At 34.9% G+C, this 17,977-nt stretch overlaps 1 protein-coding gene across 1 annotated transcript in view; it reads left to right on the top strand.

Annotated features, from left to right (window-relative positions):
* SKAP2 (src kinase associated phosphoprotein 2) overlaps nt 1-17,977 on the top strand; it is a 169,514-nt gene that overhangs the window by 1,017 nt on the left and 150,520 nt on the right. Inside the window, exons 2-4 of the mRNA XM_005609268.4 lie at nt 8,791-8,896; nt 9,509-9,534; nt 17,612-17,719. Of these exons, the coding sequence (XP_005609325.1) occupies nt 8,791-8,896; nt 9,509-9,534; nt 17,612-17,719 (240 nt within the window). The remainder of the gene's footprint in view (nt 1-8,790; nt 8,897-9,508; nt 9,535-17,611; nt 17,720-17,977) is intronic.

Raw genomic sequence — 17,977 nt, 5'->3', positions numbered from 1 at the left:
AAGGAAGGATGTGTTAAAAGTCCGACTTCCTGTGTCACACGACGATGAAAGTACGTCTTTGCACCCTCATCTTCCCCTTTTCAGTTTTAAGTTACCATTTGTAGGAACTTATTTTAGGAGTTAAAGATGCGGTTCTTCAAGGCTATTATGAATCCACTGCTAGTTCACTAATGTACTAGATATGGAGATGTGTAATGTGTAATGAAAAGTTCATCTTTCTGCACAAAGTAGAAAATATGTCTTTTTAGGGTAGCACGAGGCTTACCTATCCTGAGGCTCTGGAATTCTTACCATCATTGAAGAATACATCAGAATTCTGGAAATAATTTTGATCGTTTTATGTTAGTCTTCTCTTAAGTATTTATCTTTCAATATTGGTTGTGAATAACTGGATTAAAAGAGTTTCACTTAGATGCCTGTGTTACAGGCTGCTTATTTTAACTCTTAAAAAGCAATTTCTAAAGTGAGACATTTTAAATAGTAAGTTACTGTTATAGCAGTGTGAAAACAAATCTAATACTCTTTCACTGTTTTGGTGATTAGCATCATGAATATGATAGAGAAAATAAAATCAATACTGTATGAATGCACACTTATGTTTGTGTGAACATGATTAGAGCGTGATGAATGCATTTGTGGTGGGATGGTATTTCACTCTAAGAAATGCTGTTTGTCATTAATGGGTACCACTAAGGGAAAGATTGAAAGAACTGTAAAGACTGATTTAAGGCAGCTTGTCTTCCATTATATGAGAGTTTCACATTAGTACTGATTTTGTTTTACTACAGTTAACATTTTCATTGTTACAATGCTGGAATTTCTTGTTTAGGATATTATTTTAATAACCAGATCAGAGAAGTGTTTATCATTACTTCAAAAATAGATGTCACCATTTTCTGGATATTTTAGGTCTGAATTTAAGAAATAAAGTAGAGACCTCCTGGTGTGTGTTTTTAAAGCTTGACAGCCCCCAAAGTAGACAGTTTGCTATTTGGATCCATAATCATACATTTGCAGATAGTATGATATATAGGTAATGAGGCCTTTTATTCTCTGATCTCCATAGATAACAAATGTTTCATGTGACCCTTATTTGTGTCATTTAACTGAAAGCTCAGAATTACATATTTAAATTATCTGTCATTGCTAACTTCCTATATACCTTATTAGTCTCTCTCTCTTTAGTCAGATAATATTCTTGTGTAATGTCTGAAATCAGTGTTTTGAAAGTCATCTTATTGACATTTTCAATATTTCATATTATTAAAACAATTCACATATTAAAACAAATGAAGTATTAAGAACAAATGTTAAAACATTAAAATTTTGGCGCTTATAAATTTGGCTTATACTTTACTTTTGGAGGATATTTTCGAGAGAGATGGATATGAAAGAGTATCTGTATATTTTAAAGAAGTGAAACAAGTGAACCAGTGTTTTCTGGTTTTCTTTTTTAACTTATTATTCAAAGAAAGTTGTGAACATTTTATGTTTGACTGTAATTAAAATCTTTTTTGAGGTAGGAAAGGTTTCAAGAATAAATGCTCTCAGCAGTTTTTTCATATTTTTCATCCAAAAAATTCTGTTGGGATTGTGCATGGTGATTTGCATAATTTGTGTGTCAGGTAATAGTACCTGGTTAGATTTAAAATTACTAAAACTATAGAGGAAGAGTTGGTATTAATTTGAATTGTAGAGATGTTGCTGGCTTACCTAGTACTTTCTTTGAAACTAAGGAGATACTGGTAGTTGTTACCAGTTGAGAGCTCTTCGAATGCATGGCACTGTGCTAGAATTCTAAGGCAGAGAAGATAAGGAACTAAACTTTTCAGGTGTTTAAAAGCTCTTGCCTCCAGATAAAAGGAATATGAAATCAAAAGATAATGCCTATCAAAATATCGTTGGTTGGATATTTCCCTTGGTGTTCCGTGGGCCTTTCCTCCAAATCATTATACATCATATGTGTTCAATGTTTGACATTTCAATTGCTTGAGAGAGGTAGATGCTCAAATGTATTCTTATCAATTTATTATTGTCTCTTTCTTTCTGATCATGGCAGTTTTAGGCTTCCCTTTCAATATTTGTTCCCTGCTTCTTCTCATCCCTTCACCCTTTTAAAATAAAGATTCTATAGAAATGCAAAAACCCAAAGAGGCTATCATTCTTAACTCACATTTATTGATGCTGATGCTCTTGAAAGAGTGGCTATCTAGTGTGATTGTTAGTTCTTTACATTCCTGTAGAATCAGTATATTAAATCTTGAAAGCCTGTACTTTTAATAAAAGTGTTGAATTATTCTTTTGTTTCACAAATAGAAAAAAGTTTACAGATTTTTCTTATGGAAAGTAAATTCTGAACTGCCATATGCATTGCAGGCAACCTTTAATTTTTTTTTTCCCCTACAACAATGGAAGAAAAGGTTTAGCCTGGATAATTAGAATCAAAGGATACTCCCAAATCTCCATTTAATCTTCTCCTACATCCAAATATTTTGACTAGGACTAACAGCAAGAATAATCTTGATTTATGTGAGTTTTCCCTCCAGGCAGGCAAAAAAGTGAGAGCAACTAGAACCACTGGCTCCACCCGCTCTTTCATTGGTTTAATCACCCTTTGAATACTGGAGTGTTAGTGGTTTGCAATCAGATATTCTCATTCATTTGTTTTAGGATAACACATTTAAAAAGGAAAACTGTGAGAGGATATTAGTTTCCTTTTAGTAAATTAGAAAGTGAAACCCATGTTAAAAAAAGAAAATAGTGGTTGTCAGTACTCTGAAAAATCAAAACCGAATCAAACCAGCAATAAACAAAGTGGCTGTATGGTTTCTGCAAAGTGACCTTGAGATTGTCTTCACACCGCAGTCTTGATTAGAAATATTCCATTCTCCCCTATTGGGGATTTCCAGTACATTTTTTTTTTTTAACCTTCACACGATATAATCTATATTTCCTTTAGGGGCAATAGGTAAAGAATGTAATTCAGTTGAAAGTGAGACAGAACTTTTTCAAGGCTGGGAATAATATGGTTTGATTTCCACCTTTCCAAAGTTCCATTTATAATTTGGTCAACATTTTGGTTTTATTTTTCCTGTGAGAATTATTTGTGGTATATCTAGTGTCCCATAACTGCCTTCTGGGGCATTGGATGAGTATGTAAAGTGAAGAGTGCCACCTACTGAGTCACCAATAGTCACCTACTTCTTTAGCACCTGGATTTTCCTACAGAGCAAGAAAAGCCTGCCCTATTTTGGTATTAATAACTAATGAGCATAAAGTCGATATGAGAACATTTGATCTCAAAATGAAATCAGTTTATGACACCTCTAAGATTTTCTCTTCTAGAAATAGGAATATGTGTTTGTAAATCAAGGGACCAGAAATGTATAGTATCTTGTGTGGGTCAGATAACATAGATGAATTAAGATGTGATGTTAGGAAAATTATTTGCCTATCTTAAGCACATAATATCCTACTTTTTCTTGGGAGGGGACCTCTGGCTGAGTTGTTTTCCACATGACTTTCCACTGACAATGTTTTCATCTCACATTACTAAATAAGGCTCTTGATAGTATGCACAGTTTTTATAGCTACTCAGTCCAAATTATCACTGGTTTTCTTTTAGGAAAGGAATCTAAATGTACTAGAAAATGAGAAATATATGAAGAATTTCCAAATGGGTTTATCTCTACGTTATCAGCATTAAAGTATTACTAGAAGGGAGATAGAAACAACAGAGTGGGAAAAGCCTCTGGTGATTTGAAACACAGTTCAGTTGTCTCTCATAAATTTAAGATTAAGTGTCATATGTGGGTGATAAAAGTGGCATAGGCTAGTTTTTATATACTCATTATTCACTTAGTTTGTCTTTTTCAATTAAAGCCAAGTCTATCTTTTTCATTCCACTGAGTTTACATTTCTTTTTCAATCACATACTGAACACATTACAATAGATGCTGCCCAACAGTGAATATAGTGTAAATCTCAGACTAATGTGTTATTCACTCAGGCTTCTTTGAAAATGCGTGGTAAAAAGATTTTGATTATTATAAGGTGGTATTTATCAAGAGTCATCTTTTAGAGGTGAAAGATGTTCATCCCTATCCTTCAACAGCCTAGCTTTCTATCAAAATAAATCATTTAGCCTCCAAAGCCAATTTCGAAAATTTTGTCAGATGATTGGATCGTAAGACTAAGGCGTATCTTACCCATCGTACTGTGAGAACTGCTTGTTCATGTTCATGTCTGTTCCATGTTCGAAAAGTTCACAGTTTAGCCATAACCTGTAAAAGTGCTAGGTAATCAAGAGAAAGACATTGATTAGAGCAATCAATAACTTTTCAATTAACCATTTTCCAACTTTGGGCATTTGGTCCCATTGATCTACATGTGCCCAGCTTAATTGATTTTTACATTCTCACCGGTAGGTGTTTGGTCAGACCATACCCCGGCTTTAACAGAAAGGAAAAGCTTGTCGTTTTGTTCTGATGCCAGCTTAAAGTTTGGCTGGGATCCTTACCACAGTAAGTTTGGTGATTGCCCCTCAGTGAATACAAGGTGAAACCTGGCCCAATTCATAAAGTGGAGAACGATGTGGAATTAAGTAGTAAAGCCATTTGGGGTGTTGTGTGATTGGTTTTATTGATCTGGGGCTGAGCAAATGGTAGTGGATTCAGTCCAATTCTTGCCCCTCCCTCTCCTTAGAATTCAGCCATCACAGAGGCTCTGTGGGGGGGGGGGGGTGTGTGTGTAGATGCCCCCTCAGGGAGGTATTGGGTAGTTGGGGGGGATGAGGCAGAAGGCACCAGGTGTTACTTTTTTCTTTTACAACCTCCAGCCTGGAAGTCATATTCCAGGCAGTTTGCTGGTGGAGGATGGTGAGGGCAAGTGGTCTAATCTCTGCTTTCTTCAGGAGTGGGAACCTGTGCTATGTGCTCAGCCTTGAGAAGCAGACAGTTTATTTTCTTATTTGCGTGAATTTAAAAACTGTTCTAATGTTGTGTGGTTTCACCTTTTCATTGTGTGATCCATATGGAAGTTGGTAGAAAGCAGTTAGCCTCTGTGTGTGTGTGTGTGTGTGTGCACGCGCGTGTGCATGTTAGACACCTGTCCTAACCACTTGGGACTCTAGGGAAAGATGGAGTGGCAGTTTTTGTAGGGGATGCATATGTACAGAAAAAAAAAAAAAGGAAAATTGGAGTACCACTCGGTGATCTGGTGTGTGCTAAGTGTTTGCCGTTTAGGGGTTGTGATGGCTATGGGGAGGTTTCTAACTTAAACTGCTTGAGGATTGCTGAGCCAAGGCATGATGTCATCTTTTAATGTTTTTTCAGAACTTCACGTTTATCTACAGAGCAGTTGTAAATCTGATGTTTTCCGCGGCCCTCTCCCCCAGATCTTTAGAGTCCTACCAGGAGATAGGGTTTACTGTTGACAGTGTTAAGGTGTAATAGGAGCAAAAATCCCCACCACATTTACACTCGCTGGGATAACTTTTTTCTCAGGGATGGCTTGGGGGCAGGGGCTGATGGAGATGGGGCTACTTCTGGGGTTAAATGCTGGCGGCGCTGATCTGCTGTCTGCGTGGCCGCAGGCGGGGCGGCAGTAGGGGTTAGACCGGGTGCGTTGGGGGCACCCCCGAACTGCGCTTTCTCTACGCCTCTCCTCTCCCGCAGCAAGTGGGCATGAGTGCAGACCCCTCCCTCTGAGGAAGAGGAATTCTAACTCACCAGGCCAAGGGGCGAGCGAGGAGGCAGGCTGACCTTTTCTTGTAATCGAATTGTGGCTGTTCCCCGAATTCAGGCAGTCTGGAGTCAGTGAAATCTACATATTAACGGAGGGACATGACCTCTACAGGAAGGTGGAAGAGGGCTAACGCGCTCGCTGCTTTACCGTTTGCAGGGCTATTCACAGCACAATAAAAAGCTTCAAATCTCTTTTCCACCCAGCCAGAGGAGCGCTTGATTCGCCCAGGACTTTTATTGCTCGCTTTTGAAATATTACCCTGGCTCTGAGCTGCAAAGCCGCAGATCTAGTCCCATTTGTCTGGCGAGGGCACTGCCTCAAACCAGGGGCTCCCTGCTCGCAGCTCGGTTGACGGAAACCCGGGGGTTTAGCACTCCGAGTGTCGAATGTCGCGGACTGCAGAGCCGAAGCATCTCCCAGTAAAGCCGGAGTAACTTTTTCGCTCTCCCTTTGGCTTTGCGCTGGGGGAGCAGCGTCCGTGTTTGCTCAGGGACCCGGCGAAGGCCGCGGGCGCGTCCATAGGATCTCCTGTGCCTGCGAGGGGCTGGTTTCGTTCGATTTGAAAACAAATGGGCACAGTGTGGATTTTAAGAAATAACCCAAATTTCAAAAATTTAAAAACCAACCGAGTCTCTGGGCACCAACAAATTAAGATGATTGCAGGCACCTCTTCTACTTTAAAGTTCTTATTTGTTAAAAAAGAAAAAAAGAAAACAGCAAAGCAGTTCCTACGTTTTCCACGTCTCCTTTGAGAAATAATTTTTTAAAAATCGATGTTTATTAAATCTTTTTAGTTGCCTTAAACCCTTTCTCTGGGATAAGTTTAGGAATAAATACATTAAGACTCCTCTAAATAGATAGATCTTTTCCCTTGCCCAATCTCTGGATCTCCTCTTCCTCAAAAAAGAAACAAACAACACATTTTTCCTGCAGTCTCATGCTCTTTCAACAAGTATTTCTTCATAAAATAGTTACGTGGCTCAGTATTTAAAAAAAATTTTTTTGGAAGTATTAGGAAACATTATATAGCGCGTTGCAGCTTTTTATGTTTTCTGAGTTTTTATAGATCTGAAATGACCTTTTAAAGAAATAACTCTCGGGCTGTAATTCGTTCCGTTATTGCTTCCGGAGATAGAAAATAGATCCCTTTTGTTTAAACTTGGATTGTATAATGAAAATGTAAAATAGGCAATTAAATACTCGCGGATGAGGGAATTAAGGACAAACACTGAGTGAAAGTAACATTAAGCAGACTATTCACCAATCATTGTGCTGTGGTTCTCCCAAGTGTTGAGTGCCCGTTGGAAGAAAGAATCAGCAGTAGAGATGCTCCTCCTTCCCTTATTCCCCTTTCTTAGTAGATTTATTGTGACCATCTCAGAGACACCGGTGACCCTTTCCATTTTAGTTAATGTCTGAATGTCCAAAGGTGGCTTGCTCCTCTGGGTACAAAATTAAAGCGTTTAGAGGAGAGCGCTTTTTTTTTTTAATATAAGTTTCGTTGTTTTGAACTCACTTTAGCAGTCTGAGTCTAATTTGCACTGGTACTGGATTATGTCTCTATGTTCTCCTCTTCAAATATGAACAGCTGAAGGAAAGAGAAGCTGTGACTTGCTTTCATTTCGTTTTGATACTTGCTTTAACATTAGTCGTTAATGGACTTCCAACCAGAAAGCTATTTTTAAAAATTATTCCAAGATTAAATTTTAATTTTCACTTGTCATATTGATTTAGTGAAAAATTACCTTTACACATTTATTATGAATGCATAGAATAACAGTTTAATCAACTTTGCTCATTGGATCAAGATACTTTTGTAATCAAGAATTTAAAGTCGATTACAACATTCTATCTCAAATACTGGGTTTTAAATTGTTAATTACTAGTACAGTTGAAAAGACTATTTATTATATGGCTTTAAATTAATTACATCCCATATTATTGTATGTTTTGATACCATCTTTTTATCAGTGTGAGTTAGGAGACAAAATAGATAAAAAGAAAGTAAAACATACATACATCTGTTCAATAGGAAATATGATGGTTTATAATCATACCTACTTTAAAAAATGTTTTATGATATTCCTTATATTAGGTATCTCAAAGTGAGGTTTGAAATTTTGAATATAAAATTAAAATTGTACAGTATTTCATGAACAATAAGAATGGGGCTATTATAAAATCAAACCAGTAAGGATTTGTGGGAATTTTATACTAGAGAGAAGTAGAAAGCAGAATAATTTAGAAGTTTACTCAATTTTTTAAAGAGAGGCTATGTGGAAATGTTATGTGAGGTCATGGAAATCTTATCTCTTGGGTACTATATTTTTAAATAATAGATGAATCTATTTTTGCCACTTCTTCCTTTATTTAAAGAAATATTTCCAGGTAGTAATACCAAGGCAGGAAGCAGAGCACACAAAACCACACAACTAATTATCTTTTTTATTTGAGGTTGGCTGGCCAGAGTGGGTGGGGCAGGTAGGAAGGAGGAGGGTTTGATTTGGGAATCTTGGCTAGAAAAAGGGATTAATGTTTTCCTTTAAAGCATTAACCATTCCGTATACCTGAAAATGGATTACCCTGGGAAAAACAGGCCCTTGCCAGAGACATTAGCTTATATTGATGTAATATTGTGAATGACCTATTCATACAGGAACTTACAAAATACTCTAAAATGATACTAACACATGCATAAAAGCTCTGTGCTTGCTTTTATGGGAGAGAATTTGTTTTATGGGGCAGCATAGTTTATTAAAACTTGTGTGCTTCTTCCTGGTTTAATGATGCCAAACATCCAAATAGCATTTGCTGTGCTAAGCATAAGTAGAGCATACAAATTTTATTAGCTAAGTGGTGAACAGATTTGTTCAACTTAGTGTTTGAAACATACTTCTACTGTTATGCTTTGGATTGATAAATAACTGTAACAAATTGTACAGATAGTAACACTTATGGGTAGAAACAATCATTGTCCTATTTGTCTTCACAAAAAATGATTCTTTCCTTTAATTTGTATCCTATTTCTTATATTTCATGGTTTAGATGTTGAAACATTTGTAGCAGACATACTGAAAGGGGAAAATTTATCCAAGAAAGCTAAGGAAAAGAGAGAATCCCTTATTAAGAAGATAAAAGATGTAAAGTCTACGTAAGTCACTTCTTGCCTTTTATTACTAATTTCTTACTTAGAAGTAATTTTTTAATTAACATTTTAATAAAGAATTGGTCATTGTGGAATTACATTTTTTATGTTCTGATTTATTTGGTGTTAAGTATTTTTAAGGGATAAAATATATTTCTACCCTAATTTTTAAAAACAAGCATACTTATCATAATACCCTTTTTTTTGTGAAGGTTCTTGATTCTGTATGTGTATTTTTCTAAGCATTCTAGCAAAATCCAACTGTTCGTTTTGATTATTTGAGGAGATATTTGGATAAGATATAGGTAGGTTGAGAATTTTAATATAAATATGGAAAATACCTCCAGATACTAAAATGAATAAATGTAATATAAGTTGTAGGTATTAAAGATATATCCTGATTTTATTACTGTAACTTTTTTATGTCTTTAAAAATACTTTTATTATAAATCCATAAGCCTTTGGAATTGTCATTTCAGGGTAGGAAACAGTTTTTTCTATAAATGTATATTTATAATAGAGATTTTAAAATAGATCCGAACAATTGCTACCGATTAGACCTTGTTTTGATTTGTCAACCCTCCTTTTAAAATCTAACGTTCTTGCTTTATTTTACAGCTATCTTCAGGAATTTCAAGACAAAGGTAAATTTTCAAGCTTGTCAAACTTATATATATTTTTTTCCTTGTGGAGATTTTCAGTAGAATAATCTAGCACATACTGCAGTTTGATAGTTGGAATCAAAATTTAAATTTCCGTATTGTATACTTAGACTTTCAAGATGAGGGTGCTAGCTCCCCCTGCTGAGAAAAAAATTAAAAAGCATATCCAGATTCTGCACAATCTTCTGCACAATGCAGAAATCTTCTGTATTTAACTTTCTTGGGTTTTATGTTTCTTAGAGTACATTCGGCAACAGTTTGTTAAGAAATGTCTATACTTGCAGTTACACATGGGATAATTTGGTGAAGCAGAGGTGAGATGCCAACCCAATGCCATTTGCAGAGATGGTTTTATAGTTGTGATGGGAGCAGGAGGGCCCAGGGCTGGGTGCTCAGAGGTAATGTTGCTGAAGGGTAATTATTTTAAAAACTAAAAAATGTCAATTTTTGTTTAAGAACATGAGTAAAATCTTTTTCAAATGCTGGTTTTTATTAGCCTTATGATTCTTTTGATACGAATAAATGTGTGTCATAGACATTTTCAAAGAGAATTAACTTTTATGAAATATGTGAGAGTGCGGTCACCTGACTGTCTTCCTTTAGCTTCGAGAGGCAGCTGCTTAGCCTAGTGAAAACCAAATCAAGAAAGGCAGAGGCAGTTCCTACTATTTCGTGTTTTCAGTTCTGTAAGGGAAGCTGGGTATGGCTCTCACTTCCATGCTGCTAATTCATAGGTCATGACCTAAAGCCTGTGGATGCTGGTATGAGGGTCACAACATGAGGTCAGTTAACCTATGTGGAGGTAGGATCTGGGTTTAGGGGAAAACGGTATGGCATCTTCTAACGGGGGTTAGCAGATACCACAGAGTAATTCGTATCTCTGCCAACTGATAAGTGAGAGAGTAATGACAGTTTCAGCAAACCAAGTACTTAACCAGACAAACCTGAAATCAAACAGTTAAAGGGAGACCGCAGTTTCTTTTCACATTAAATCGTCAAGATCATTGTGCTGGAGGGAATGAGAGGAGATTTTTTTCCATATTAAAATTTTTAACACTATTAAATAAAGAGAAGAGGAGGAAACTCCACCTCCCCACGAATACCACTTCTTTGTAGTCTATGACGAATCCTAAACTATGGGTTTAATCCTGTTGCATTTTGCTTAGTTGGATATAGAAATAATAAATTTGTGCATTTTAATTATGATAACCTTTTATACAGTGCATTGTTTATAGAGGAATGTTAGATATCAGATTCTGCCTCTTTTCTTAAAAGGCATATTTTGTTCTAGTGATTATTTATTGAACTCTCATTGTGACTTAATTTTTTGTACATTAAAAGTTTTAAGGTAGAAAGCATGATAATATGAAGTCATGGTAGAATTGCATATGATTCGATAGTAGGGTAGGAATTTTCCCTTTGGTGTTCTGGTTTAGGACTTGTTCAGGTATGTGGATATTAAAATCGCATTACTAAGATACATTCTTTGTCTCTAAAGAGAATAGAAGTTTATATAGTGTTTGATAGAAATTGAAAAATGAACCTAGAATAAGAGTTCAAATAACACAGAATTCAGAGGTTCCCCATAATCGTTTTCCTCAGAATGAGCCATTTGTAGTTCAATCCTGCTGTACTGGGTTAACTAATTGCCCAGAGCGCCTGCTCGAAAGCAAGCCTACGGAGAAATTAGATGGATACCTTGGAGAAATATGAGAAGTTGAGTAATTTTATGCCATGTACCCTCAAAGGATATTCAGTTTGTTATAAAAGGCTATTCCTGTAGCTTGTTAGGAATAGCAAAGGGAAGTTAGTACAGACTTAATAGCTGCAAAGTAATTATTCAAGATACATCTTTTTTTTTTAAAGTAAGAATTTAGTAATTATCAAATCTCTATATTGAGTAAATTCAGTTCATCTAAGGATTTTTTGATAGTGCTGCATTTCTTTTTTTTCTTACATTTTCTGTTTGGGGTTTTGAATTGTCTTCATCCAAGAAGACCTGGGCAGAATTCCTTTTGGCTGCTTTTCCTGCTCTCTCTCTCTCTCTTTCTCTGTCTCTGTCTCTCTCAGGTCAATATGAGGTCACAGTGAAGTGAACAGAGGCTGTTTTTCTCCTTTTTACCTTTGTACTCTTATTTATTTCTTATACTTCATTATTTTTCTTAAATGACAGTTAAATACCATTTAATATCATTAGTGGGAGAAAAAGGACCAGGTAGAGAGTTCTTAAATGAAATGAATTAATTCAGATTTATTCATTTTTAATGTGAGTTATTAGTTTGTATAATGTACACAGATGTCTGTCGTCCTTCCTTACTTCCCTCCCACATTTACCCACTCCCTTTACACTCTAGATACTACCCCCTATCCTGAGAGTTAACAATACAGAATTTACAGTTTGAAGTTTTTCAATTCTTAAAATTATTTTAATTGATATAATTGTTGAAACACTAAGCTGCATAGATATTAGAAGATTTTTTAAAAATATTTCCATTTTTTTGGCAAGAATGGTTTGTATTGGTAGAAACTTATTTTATTACAGTGGCTCCTAGATATTGAAGCTTGTCCATCAAGTTAGTTTTCTACTTGCTGTTTATTTTCATTTCCATAGCAAGCTTAAAATTTCCCTTTTCCTTTCTTTAACTTATTAAGGTCCTCATTTTATCTCCTCATATACGCCAGTCTAGATTCTCCATTGAGGAAGTCTGACAAATTGTGACTTTAGAATAAATTATCAGTTGGTTTTCTAAATTCCTTAATTTTTCTCGTATGTTAGAAAGATTTGAATCTAAGCAACTAGAACCCATCTTGCTTAGTCTAGGCCCTGTTATTTATTCATTTGAAATATTGCCTGTTCTATCTAGAGTAGATAGTTCCTTCTTATATCCTTCAAATATCGTGCATGAGAGAGTAAATATCTAACCCTAGTTTTCTGTTCTTAGTTGCAGTATAGCCTACTAATCTAAAGTGTACTCCTGAATATAGACTTCATGCACTAGAATTATGCTCATTTTAGAATTATTTTAGAATTATGATTATTTTAGAATTTGTTCTCTGTCATATAACAAGGTCATAAGTCTCTTAAGTGTGACTTGAAGTAATTATTTTTATAAGGAAAATGTATTACCAATTGAGTAAAGACTGTTATTGACTGAGAAGAAATAGAATTCTAATATATATTAGGTATGTGATAGAAAGTTTTACTTGTAGTTGTGTCTTGCTCTTATATTAGTCTTGTTTCACTCCAATGATGATTTAGGTATGATTATTTGCTTTATAGAATGATTAAGATACTGTGACGATAGCTATGCATGACACATAGTAGGCATTCCGTAAATCTTATAGTAATATGTGTTCATTTATGAAGGGGATTTAAGTAAATCTTGTTTTATAATTCAGTTTTCAAATAACTTTTGAGGAAATTATAAATTATTAAAAGAAGAGCATACATATTAACATGAGACAAATATTTCAAGAGACTATATTTAAAATTTGTAAAATATTAGTGTCTACGGCTTTAGAAAATGTGAATACATTGCTTTCAATTCCCTTTAGATGCCATAACTAAAAAGCTCTCTTTTTCTCCTTTAAAATATTTTTCCTCTAATTAAAAAAAATGTTTAATAGATTTCATCAAGACTCCATTGATATTGTTAAATATGCATAGATTTACTTAGAAAGCAATTTCCTGGACCTCATTTGTATTATTAAGTTTGTTAATGGACTAAACTACTTTTTAAAATAGTAGGACTGTTAGGTAAGAAGGGGGACCCATTTTAATTTGTTCTGACGGGATCCTTAAGAACGGCAGAAAAGTCAGAAGTTTGGATGACGTTTAGTTTTCTTTCCTTTACTCTTTCTAGCATAGTATATATTCTCTTCAAAGTTAGCTTCCCAATGAAATCTGAGCAAAAACTTGCAGCTTCCCCACCCCCATCTCTAGCTTTGTCCAAATGTGTTGAGCATGTTTGAAATTATGGGGCCTATAGTAGTAGAAGTATATGTCAGAGGTAGTGCTTGGAAATGGTATTCTTATTTTCAAACTCTGCTGCATATTTGCACACTATACATTAGCCCTCCGATGGTAGAAGAGTTACGAGGAGAATCTTATATGTGATGACCTATATCTTTCAAAGTTTTAAGAATTAAACTGTAGATTGCCTTAAGAAATGGCAAGTTACAATGCTTAATTCTGTCTATTTTACTTGTATTATTACTTGAGAAATTAGTTTAGACAAGTGAACTGAGTACAGAATTAGAAATTAATTTGTTTTCACTCCAGGAATTTTCCCCTCCAAGTTTGTCTTTCATGCTCTATGTGAGGGAATGGTTATCATCTAAATTTTAGGTATATTATTTAGTTTAAGATTTACCTGCTTGTGTTTAAAATAGGATTGTATTTGACAAAACAAGCAGTAAATTGGTTAGATCACCTTCGCTGGTGGTAGAGATCATGACTGTTCATTGGCTGTTGGGATTCATCTCCAGACGTTTAGGAAAATGTTAATTGATGGTGAGCCATATAAAAAAGAATGCCTAATAGTGATTTGAACCCAACTATTCTAAATTTAAAGATGTTTTTCAGAGAAATATGCTGCTGTGGTGCTATTAAGCCTTGATTTTGCTGTGATGTTTAAGTTGCCACTGAAATTATAGGAAGGGAAGTCTTGGATCATTGTCTTTTAGGCTGTTAACTTTGTATCGTTAATTAAACTTTTGAAAGTTGTGGGATAAATCAAATGCCTTTCTAGGGAAACAAGAAACAGTATTAATGAGCAACAACCCCATAATTATCCTTGTGAGTACATAACAGGGACACATTCATGTCTTTTCTTTGCGCGATAACTTTTACAAAGAAGTATTTTTAAACTGATCATTAATTTTATGGCCACAGAAATGAGATGCAAAATTTATGCTGTTGTCATTGGCACAGGCTCAAGGCACCGCTGACATTATGTGTGATTGTAATAGAATGGCTGCCAACTAATGATTCTGTAGCCATTTCATTTGAGCATGCTTTTCTTTTTGATGTCTGATTAGGCTGTAATGCTTTCAATTATGTCTGTAAATTGTATTGGATACGTTTACCTGATGCTCATTGTTGCTTTGGAGTTCAGCTTTCTATTACATAAACACAAGTTGAACATTTTCCTTTTAATTTATAGAAGTCTTTGCAGGTATAGCTGCAAATACTCAGCCCCTGGGGAGAAAAAATGCTTTCTACTACTCAACAGCGACCCCTGTGTTCAACTTAAGTTCCTTATAATACAGCAGCTCTGTTTATTGGATTGAAAATAATAATTAGGGGGAAGGAAAAAGGATGGATCATCACTGGAACAATAGTAAAATGAAGAGGACCACTTTGAAAAATGATGTATTCTTTCAACTTAATGCAAGTTAAAAAGGGAATAACCCTGTACGGATACCACAGAGCTCCTTATAAGAGTAAGAATACTTACTCTTATACTCAGAAAGTAAAGATACTTTCAGTTAGTACAAAGGAAGCTTAAAAAAAAAGGGAAGTAATGAGGCCAGTAGCAGTACTTAATTTATTTTGTCTTAGATAAATATAAATATCACACTGATTTAAAAAAAAATTTGGAATGAGCTTCAGTTCTTAGAATGGCTAAGTTGAAGACAATTTCACTTTAATACATAATCCCAAAAGTGTTTTTTTTAAAAAAAACCCAAAAACCAGTGTCTTTAACATTTTAGCGACCAATTTGTCTAGAATGTTCTTTTTTTTTAGAATATTCTTAACTCATATTAAATGTTATTGAGTTTATAGCTTTAATAATGCTCTTTTTTGATGTGTGTATATATCTCTATAAATATAGATTGGTGTGTGCATGTGTGTATATATGTGAATATACATGGGTATACATGTAAAAATACAGCATAGATATTATCAGAGGATAATAAACTAATTCTGATTTTCAAAACTTTTTGTTTTAATTTTTTTCTGTTTATTTCCTCATAGAGTTTAATAGATTTAAGCCTGAGCGTCTGAGTGTTTTTTCAAAATCCTTTCCAAAATATTCATTGGTTTTATTGTTGTATTCTTATATTTGTAGTAGTGTAATATGCTAAGTGCTAAGTTATGGTGATGTATTTGAAGTATCCTAATACTTTTGTTTTCACAAAAAGATTTATAGTTCATGATATGAAATATTTTTGGAAAATTCATACCATAAAAATTCTTACTTTCTTAAGAATATAAGGGTACTCTAGGAACTACGAGTAACTGAGAATTTTGTGATCTATGAGCTGTCGTTGCATGCGCAAACATGTTTTTACTAGCACTTTATGAGGTTCTCTCTTACCTCATATTTGAAGTCAGAACACTCTTCTTTGCATAAAATAAATTTTGTAAGGGATCACTGAACGTTTTGAAAAGTGCTTTGAACATCTTGAAAGAAAGAAATTAAGATCTTAGGAATGAGCAGTATTTGTATGTGTTCCATGGCATTTTAGTTGGGGAAGAAACATCACCATGTATGGTAGCCCTAGTGGTAGAATCACGAAGGACAACAAGATAGTCATCTCTATGTTCTGCTCTTATTGTCTTGATGGGAGATGTCCCTGTCTTTACTTTCAGGGTGAGGATGACGAATACTGATGAAATGTCAGAATTATAAAGAAATAGAGATGAATATTGCTTTTTTAAATTACTTTGACAGTATTATCTTGAAAGAGGCTATTTCCTCTACCAAAAAGAAGGTGAAAAATAGGTTTCTACCCATCAAATGGATGTCAGCAGATGCAGATATCCTTTTGGAGAGACTAGTAGCGTTTATCTGGATCTGCTCAGCAACTATGGTCTAAAAGTCATACTATAGGTACTGTAGGGTTCCTATGGAGATTTTCAGCATGCCGAGGTAGCTGGTTTTCTGTTGAATTGTTAACAGGTAACTTGAATTGTTAACAGTTAGGTAATTGATATAGTAATAAGCATACATTTTTCTTTTTCATTGAATATGGGTGAAAAATGAGTGCTTATATATAACTGGGCTAGCAAATATCTGATTCATTCTCTTTTTAAAAAAGTTATTCTAAGTGAATATGTGGAAAAAACCCAGCCCACAGATTTTATTGTGGGGAGTAAGTTACTTCAAACCAACCAACCAACCTAGGATTTGCAAATCATGTAGAAAACTAGTTAGAACGTTAAAAGAGTGGTTGTGTATCATTGAATGAAAATTGAAAGTGTCTAGTTTATAAATCACCTTGTTTGAATTTAAAAGGTTTGTATAAATTTTAAAGCAGTTTTTCCCATAAAGGATTCCTGCTCTTGAAAATCCAACTGAGTATTTTTGATTTACTCTAATGTAATCCTGTGATTTTTTTTGTGTGTGTGTGAGGAAGATTGGCCCTGAGCTAGCATCTGTTGCCAGTCTTCCTCTTTTTGCTTGAGGAAGGTGGTCCTTGAGCGAACATTTGTTCTAGTCTTCCTCTACTTTATGTGGGATGCCGCCACAGCATGGCTTGATGAGTAGTGTGCAGGTCTGCACCTGGGATCTGAACCATGGACCCCAGGCTGCTAAACTGGAGCACATGAGTGCAAGCACCACACCATCCGTCTGGCCCCACATCCTGTGATTTTTAATGGAAACATAAAATGTTAATATGTCTTGAATTATCAATTTCTCATCATAATTTTTCAAATTGTTGAGTAGGTAAATGGTATTAACTTGAATTATTTTCTCTGTTGTGCTTTTCTGTTGTTGTTATCCTTATTTTGGATTTGTTTGCTTGTTTTGGATGCATACCCTTCTTCTACTTTTTTGTCTTCATCTTTGTAGAGACCACCATAATTTTAGAACCTGTATCCTTTTGTATTGGAAATAGGCAGTTGTATACTGACCTTCAAAAACTCTTACTGTATCTAAATCACAGTTGATATACATTAAAATAAGACCTGTTTTTACCTAGTTCAAAAAATTTTCTTTCCTTTTCTATGACAGTGACTGAGTTTAATAGTCAAATTTACCTCTTCTGACAAAGTAACATTTTTTTAAGATGGCAAATTGTAAAAGACTTTTCTGTGACTCTTTTATAGGTGATGCAGAAGATGGGGACGAATATGATGACCCTTTTGCTGGGCCTCCAGACACTATTTCATTAGCCTCAGAAAGATATGATAAAGATGATGAAGTCCCTTCTGATGGTATGTGACATTTTCCCGTAGAATATGCCTCTTGACACTCTAACGCAAAACAATGCAATGTGTAGAGGTCTTGTCAGAAAGCAGATAAATGCAGAGGCTTCAGTTATCTTACCTGTACCAGAACTATTTAAGGAACAGAAGAGCTCTCTCTAGTGGTTTTCCTAAGTATGTAGTTCCTTCTTTTCCCAGGAAATTTTCTTTACTAAAGTCTTTAGGAGAGTGCTTGCATCATCATATGAATATTATTAGTAAATTTGT

The sequence above is a fragment of the Equus caballus genome, chromosome 4 (genome assembly GCF_041296265.1).
Source record: "Equus caballus isolate H_3958 breed thoroughbred chromosome 4, TB-T2T, whole genome shotgun sequence".
In the NCBI taxonomy this organism is placed as follows: Eukaryota; Metazoa; Chordata; class Mammalia; order Perissodactyla; family Equidae; genus Equus; species Equus caballus.
This window is presented reverse-complemented; position numbering and strand designations above follow the sequence as displayed.